The sequence below is a fragment of the Solanum tuberosum genome, unplaced genomic scaffold (genome assembly GCF_000226075.1).
Source record: "Solanum tuberosum cultivar DM 1-3 516 R44 unplaced genomic scaffold, SolTub_3.0 scf00034, whole genome shotgun sequence".
NCBI classification, from domain to species: Eukaryota; Viridiplantae; Streptophyta; class Magnoliopsida; order Solanales; family Solanaceae; genus Solanum; species Solanum tuberosum.
In genome coordinates this window covers 1,627,970-1,636,279 of record NW_006238962.1, presented here as the reverse complement: position 1 = coordinate 1,636,279, position 8,310 = coordinate 1,627,970, and the positions used below count along the sequence as shown (strand labels likewise).

Here is an 8,310-nt window from a genome sequence, read left to right as displayed (position 1 = left end):
AAAAAAAAAAAAACACACCCCGAAAACAAAACCAACCCGACATTATGTATGTAATTTTAAAATTTTATTTTATACATAAAAATATTTACTTTGATATAATTTTTAAATGTTTCTTATACTTTTTCATAGTTTTTATCTTTTAATATATTATTTCAAGTTTGAAACTTAGAATTCTGAATGGTCCAATAAAGATTATAGTCCACAGATGTCGGTAATTATTATAAAGCTTAAATCAAAATCAAATTAATATTAATGCAAAAAGAAAATCAATTCAACACTAAGAATGGCAATAATATTGAATATTTGTTCTTTAGTTTTACATTGGTTTAGACAATTAAAATAAATAATCTAATTTTAATTTCCTTTAATATTTAGTCATATATCTAATACTTATTAAACTTATTTTAGCATGATTTAGTACTTTTAAATTATGATCATTTTCATTATGACTTGTTAATTTGCAATATTTATTTTACGCGATTTCATTATTATTATTTTTGTTGGATATTTTAGTGTCATTAATCATATCATATTTTGTGTTATTTTTTTAAGAAACACCTTAGATAGTTGTATTTTGGTAGGACTAAAGAAATATTTGAAGTACAAGTAAATTATATGTTTGTATGAATACTTTACCGGAAAAACCCAAAACAACCCAAAAAACCAAAAAACCCGAAAAAATTCAAAAAAACCCGAGGTTGAAAAACCCGAGTTTTATTGGTTTGGTTTATAAATTAAAAAATTCGACACAAATGGTTTGGTTTGATATTTGAAAAATTCAAACCAACTCGGCCATGTACACCCCTAGTGATGATATAAAACTTAAATTATGTGTATGTTTGTTGGTGTGGAAATAATTGTAGGTAGTTTGGTAAAATGGTGGTTTATTTTCAGGAAGTTAAGTGTGACTAAATTTGGATTCGCTTCAAAAAGTTCTACTGAAAGGTTAAACGCTTCCTTAAAAAGACGATTTAATATCTAGAGCTCGAATCTCAAATATTGATTAAAAATAAAGAAATATTTACCATTTCACGTATCATTGTATATATAAGTTGTATATATTATTATTAATTCATTGGCAGCTAGCTGAGAAATGTTAAAGAAAATGAAAGTAATTAAAGGCATCTTTGCACATGCCTCTAAATTTTTAACATTCCTTAAACAAATGCCAAACATTTTTCTTTGTGTTGTTCTTACATGAAACGACTTACATTATAGTTGCTCGTTTCGTTGGGAAATAAGTTATCTTTAAATTAATTATTTTTAATATCAATGTGAAATAAAAATAATATTACAATTTATGAAATAATTAGTTTCGAAATAAATTATTTCACAATTTTATTCCAATTATTAAATATAAAATAAACTAATTCTAGGATTTTCGTTCCGATAAACAAACCATAATGTTAAAGGGGGTATAAAGCATCTTCGTACATGCCCAACCACCACCGCAGAATAAAAGAGCAGCTTATGTTGGTCTTTTAAGGAATAATAAATCATAAAAAAACACATTTAATAATATAAAATTGTCAATTATCCAAAGTTCTACCGTAGATTAAGTTTTTTCTCAGTTTCTTTTTAGTTGTCATAGTTTTTTTTTAGAGTCAAATGATATGAACTTTAACTAACATTTTAAGATATAATTTTTCATCATATTGATATGAAAAAAATTGCATTTTGTAGTACTTTTCATATAGTTTTTGAATATCTAATTTTTTATTTTAAAATATGGAATTAATGTAATGTAGTTTAGATTTGAAACTTAGAGCGCGTTTGGATTGCCTTAAAAAATAGTTTTTAAGTCAAAAATAAAAAGTCAAACTTAATGACTTTTAAATCAAAAAATAAAAAGTAGGGGGAGACCACTTTTGATTTTTAGGTCATTTTAAACTTATTTTAAGTTATTTTTAACCTTGTCAAACACTTTCTAACTTATTTTAAATTATTTCTACATTTGTCAAACACTTCTCGAAGTCAAAAACTGACTTAGAAGTAAGTTTGACCAACTTTTAAGTCAACCCAAACACCTCTTAGTCAAATTGACTTTTGAAAAACGCAACCTGACAACTAAAAAGAAACAGAGAGCGTATGTATATAATTTAATATATTTTGCACTTTCCACTATATATATCTGCCCCTTCCTACCCTTGAAACCAATACTTTCTCATCCAACACTTTCAAACATTACAAAAAAAAATAAAAAAAATTCCTAACAAAAATGTCCTCTTGCAGCAAAATCCGCCATATTGTTAAGCTCCGCCAAATGCTGCAACGTTGGAGGAAGAAGGCCGCTACAACATCGTCCCGTAGGCACGTCCCGAGCGACGTGCCTACGGGTCACGTAGCGGTCACAGTAGGCCCCAATTGCAAGAGATTTATTGTCCGTGCCACTTATTTAAACCATCCAATGTTCAAAAAATTGTTGTCACAAACAGAGGAAGAATACGGTTTTACTAACTCTGGCCCATTAGCCATTCCTTGTGACGAATATTTATTCGAAGAGTTGCTTCGTTACTTGGCTCGATTCGACTATGCTAACAACAACAATAATATCATGAAATATTTCGAAGATTTTCAAAGATATTGTCACATGGATATTCGAAGTGATATTGATTTTTGGGGTGATTCTAGACCACTTTTGCATAATAAATCTATATGGTGAGTTCAAGATTTTAAGTCGATGAATACAGACAGTCGTGGAAATGTGATTGGTGATGGCAAGAAAGTGGATGAGTTGATTAGCTCACACAGAGTCGTCCTATATTTTGAATTAAGAGTGAAATTCAAGTACAAAGAAACAAGTACTACAAAACACAGAGAATTTGCAATGTTGCTCATTTATTTTGTACTAGTATTTTTTTTAATGATATATTATATGGAAAAATTGTAGAGAAATTAATTAGAAGTATTCACAATCTTCTATACATCATAACTATACATGGATTTTGAATAAAATATGATATGATAATTTATTGTTTTTTTTTATAGTGAATGAATAGTTGAGTAGTAGTGTGCTTAATGTTGTTTAAGTCACGCTCAGTGTTGTGTAGTACTGAAGTCTCAGAAAGATAAAAGATTTATACAAATATTATGACCTTCGTTTGCATGTAAAAAATTGTGAAAATGATGTTATTTTTAGACTATAAAACCTTCTTCATATTTGCGTCCTTCGTTTATCATTTCTTGTAGATTTTCTCCCGATCTCCATATATGTATAATAGTTGTTTTGGTAATTTTTTACCGGACAACAAATAATTACCATCTCCAATAATAGTCCTAAAAGGATGATCATTTTATAATAAGCTTGATAGTAAGTAGGCAGTTTCATTTAGTTTTTTATTTCGATTTTATTGAATATGTAATATGATAAGCTTGATAGTAAGTAGGCAGTTTTGACTTTTTTTTTTTTTTTTTTTGGTTTTCCATTTGGTGTCCGGAGCCCACATTGGAGCTCAGACTAAATTCGAATTGCGCTCTGCAGGGCCATTCGGGGGTGACGCTCTCAACAGGATTTCCTCCATACCTAGGGATCGAATCCGAGACCTCTGATTTGTTAGGACCGAAATAAGCAGGTGTAATGCAGAAGCTAGCAAAACAAACCTAGAAAGACCACGAGTAAGAAGACAAACGAGAAACACACCAAAAGACACAAAGATTTAACGTGGTTCGATCAATCGACCTACGTCCACAAAGGAGATGAGCAATCCACTATAAATATGAGAGTACAAAATATAAAGAGAAACAACCTCAATCAATTCACTCGGAATACAAGGAGGTACACAAAATTCTCCCCCATAACCACAACTCTCAAAAATCCTAGGACTACATTGTGAATGTTGATTAAGTTAGAAGGAACAAGCCTATATTTATAGAGTCCTAAAACTCTTTCCTACAAGAAAAGGACTAGCCAATCGAAAACCTTTTCCTAAAACGAAAATCTATTTATGGTAAGAAATTCAGGGCAAATAAAACCCAACATGATTAAGGGTGAAACACTCCCACCAATGCACCACAACTCATGTTGGTGATTCACGCAATGACTTGACATTCATAACATCAATCTTATAATCTATGAAATAGAACTTGCATTTGAATAAAACTTTATTATATATGTGATCAATCGTATATAAAATTAATTCAAACTTGTTAGCTAATGGAGTTGGGTGAAGCAAAAGGAAATTAGGAACGAATAAAAATGGGGAGTTGGGGAGGGGTAGGTGATGATTGGAATTTAATGATGAAATTAGCTTCATAAAATTAACTCATACTAATATTTTTGGGGAAAAAGAAGAATAATGAAGCTGGCACACAGCTCACATTTTTGGAACTTTTGACTTTAATTAAATTAATCCTTAGATTTAATGTACTAATTTAAGGATATAATGTACTACTATCTGGCATTGACCCCTTGAATTTTTGATGTTTATGAAAACTTTTTAAAAGGTTTCTTTCTAGTTAAAAAAAAAACTATCCAATTCAGGTTTGGTTAGTTTATAATAACATACTCGGTGTAAATCATAAACTGGCTTCAGAAAAGTGATGTGTACATGATATTACTTTTATCTTGAAAAGGTAGAGATATTATTACTGATAGACTCTCGATTCAAATAAAACATATCAAAATAATATGAAAAAATTGGTCTTGTAATACAATTAATTTAAGTTAAAAATAAATAAATAAAACTATTATATAAAAGTACTACAAGTCATATAATAATTATAGAATTATATATGTTAAGAAAGCAATAGCAAAACATCCAAGGATATAGCTTAGAGTAAAGTGAGTTGAGAATTATAAGGCCTTCAAGTTCAAATCCTGTCGTTAGAGACATAAACATTAGGTGATTTCTTCTTAGTTGTCCTCGCCTTGATATACACGGTTATCTAATAGTTAGTGAAAGATGACAAGTATCTTGTAAAATTAATTAAAATATGCATAAATTGATTTGAACAACAACTGTGTCACGTGAAAAGAAATTGAGGAGTAATATATCTGATTTAGCTCTAAAAGATTGAATAGATTTTACTAGCATAAATTGTTAAAGAAATTCTACAAATGTTATGTTCTCAAATCTCAATATTATTTGACACAAATTGTGTAAAGGACTATGCTAGTTAAGGCCCAATTTTTGGTTGTCTAATGGGAGTACCAAATAAGACATGATTTGGGCTTCGAAGCCACTTTGGGAGGAATGGAATAAATAGCCACTTTTGACATTTATTATCAAATAAAAATAAATATTAGCATTATTTTAAAAAGATACTAACATTTAGTGATTTTTTTGACATGAAAGTTTTTTGGGGTAAAAAATATAACAAGTTGTGCTGGAATTCAAAGGTTTGACAATTAAAACCCAATAATTCATATGGGGTTTAAATATTTGTTGGAGTTTCAAAAATTAAGAAATACTCAATTTTTTATAAATTCATAACCAAGAAATAATACAGGAGTTCAAACATTTGTTGGAGCTCCAAAATTAAGAACTGATTCATGGGATTCAAACATTTGTTGGAGTTCCAAAACTAAAAATCAATAACTTGGTTCAAAATTTTATAAGTTGAAAACTAAGGAACAATTGATGAAGTTTAAGAATTTACTAGAGTTGCAAGATTAAAAAACGATTCATGGATCAGAATTCAAGAATTTCAAAACTATGGAACAATTCATTGGGTTCAATAATTTGTTGAAATTAAGGGTGGAATAAATATTCTTTAGGTAATGCTAAATGGCCAGAAAATTTGGCAAGAAATTTAAAAAAATTATAATATCTTTTTCATTTTAAAATAAACTAATCTTTTTTTCATTTTTAATTAAAAGATATTAAAGTTAAAAGGATAAAAATGTTCAAAAAGGTAAAAATAACATAGGTAAAATATCATTACGGCCAAAAGGATTTTTCCATATTCTTTTTATGTCATTTTTGTTTATCTGATTTTGACCAGATACCATATGAAGTTCAAATTATTCTTTTTTGAATTTTAAAAGTCAAAATTAAAGAATAAAAAAAAAATGCAAAAATTTAATGAAGTATCTTTCTTAGATTTTGTATTGTCCCTTTTTTTCTTCTTTTATTTTTTTGGTGATGTGGATATAATCAAAGGGTATTATCGTCCTTTCACATTCATTCTGTGCCCTAACCTCTTTACTCTTATAATCGGAGCCCGCCATTGTTAGTTCTCTCTTAAACCGTTTCTCTTACAGGAGCAATTCTTCGTTAAACGCTGGTTAGCTAGGGTTTTTCGATTGACAGTTGCTCGAGAGCTCAATTACAATGGGAGTTCCAGCATTTTACCGATGGTTAGCTGAGAAGTATTCAATGGTTATAGTTGATATAATTGAAGAAGAAGCACCTGTTATTGAAGGAATTAAATTTCCACTTGATACGAGTAAACCTAATCCAAACAATATCGAATATGATAACTTGTATTTGGATATGAATGGTATTGTTCATCCATGTTTTCACCCTGAAGATCGAGTAAGCACTTAAATCCTATCCCTTTCAGTTCTAGTTAATTTTATTTCTGTATGATTATCTCTTGCTGAGTTATTTTAATGTTATTTTCATTCAAATTTGACTGTGTCTGTGTTTTATTTTTGAATTGGCGAGTTGTTGTGAATTGAGTATGAATTTGTGTATGCTGAAGTTTACTAATCCAAACAACATTGTATATGATAACTTGTGTTTGGATATGAATGGTATTATTGGATTGAGTACGTATTTCAATACTCTTTCTTTGAATTTTAGTCCTGTATGATTATTGGTTGCTGAGTTGTGTGTGTTTAAGTGATTTTTCGTTTAAATTTTGACTGTGTATCTGTGTTTTATTTTTGAATTGGTGGTGGTTTTTATATGAATTGAGTATGAATTTGTGTGTGTTGGAATGTAGTAATCCAAACAACCTTGAATACAATAACTTGTATTTGGATATGAATGGTATTATTTGATTGCATACGCATTCCAGTCCTCTACCTTTCAATTTTAGTTAATTCTAGTCCTCTATGATTGGTTGCTGAGTTATGTTAGTGTTTTAAATGAATTTTCGTTGGAATTTGACTGCGTGTTGTGTTGTATTTTTGAATTGGTGGTGGTTCATATATAAATTGAGCATGAATTTGTGTATGCTGAAATGTACTTTTCAAGCTTTCCATGTATGTTGCACACATTCCATTTCGTTTCGATTCTACTTTCACAAGTTACAACCTACAAGAATTCAAGTTAGTTAAACTATTGATTTTATGCTTTGATAGATTTTACTAGCTTTTCAACCCGTTTTTTAGTATTTTTCTTTCAAATGTCAATGATTTGGCTCACAGTCAAATTAACATCTTAGATTACTTATTTAGTCTAATGTTTTGTTTTTTAAAAATTTTCTTGGGTAAAATGTTTTCTAATGATTATTGTGACGTTTCTTTGATATAATCCCCTTTTTGCAGATTATATCCTAGTAAACAATTATTGTACTCTTTTTATTGTCGTTTCTTTGATGTTAATATGCTGCAAGTCATGAATTTGTCTTTGCACGATAGAAATTTTAGCTACACTCGTAAACTTAGGCTGTATTTGAGGAAAAACTTTTGGTCAAGATAGTACCCCATACATGTCCGAAAGCATCTTGGAGAGGTTGGAATAGAATAGCTCATCAAGCTAGTCAATACTACTCTAAGAAGTGGTACGATTCTCGACGAATGGAGAAAGAGAAAATAATTCCAATTTATAGTAACGAAGGAGATAGCCAAAGTTATGCAAACTAGTGCGTCATTGAACTCATGAGGAATACAATGAAACTCTGAGAAAGAGTGATAGAGTGTAGCTTTACGAATACAACAAGTGTGACAGAGAACTAATTTGGATTTATGTTCGATCGTTCTACAAAGGAGGAGATATTCTTACTAAGAAGATTGGTAGTAATTTATTGCATAAGGAAGAAAGATTTATATATGGTAAGTAATTGAAAGCATATGATAAGAGTACTCACAGAAGATCCTTTGGTGAGTGATGGGGAATGAGGAATTAATATCAAATAAATAAATGCCAAAAGATATGTATAAATGAGCTGTCACTAGCGTGGGAAAGGTAGTAGGAGATACACATGAGTTCCCCATAACAATGGATCTATACTAAGTAGGGGTGTGCACTATTTGGATTAAACCGAAAAACCAAACCAAATCAAACCGAATTGTAATTTGGATTGGTTTTTTGGATTTTTGGTTTGGTTTTGGATTTATAAGTTACTTTGTTTGGTTTTTTGGTTTGGTTTCGGATTTAGAAAAATGAAAACAGAAAAACCGAAAAAAACCGAATTATATAT

General features: G+C 29.6%; 2 protein-coding genes across 4 annotated transcripts in view; both read left to right on the top strand.

Annotated features, from left to right (window-relative positions):
• Positions 1-2,187: 2,187 nt before the first annotated feature.
• Positions 2,188-2,803, top strand: LOC102589956 (auxin-induced protein 6B-like). The gene has a single exon (XM_006342511.2). The coding sequence runs from the start codon at positions 2,219-2,221 to the stop codon at positions 2,660-2,662; it is 444 nt and encodes a 147-aa protein (XP_006342573.1). The 5' UTR covers positions 2,188-2,218; the 3' UTR covers positions 2,663-2,803.
• Positions 2,804-6,169: 3,366 nt separating this feature from the next.
• Positions 6,170-8,310, top strand: part of LOC102589619 (5'-3' exoribonuclease 3-like) — a 25,407-nt gene continuing 23,266 nt past the window's right edge. For all 3 annotated transcript variants that reach the window (XM_015306609.1, XM_015306608.1, XM_015306607.1), the window contains exon 1: positions 6,170-6,476. In XM_015306609.1, coding sequence (XP_015162095.1) covers positions 6,273-6,476 — 204 coding nt within the window. In that variant the 5' untranslated portion in view covers positions 6,170-6,272. The remainder of the gene's footprint in view (positions 6,477-8,310) is intronic.

Excerpts from the sequence above, each read along its gene's own strand:
- LOC102589956 (XM_006342511.2), top strand. The coding sequence starts at position 2,219 with ATGTCCTCTTGCAGCAAAATCCGCCATATTGTTAAGCTCCGCCAAATG.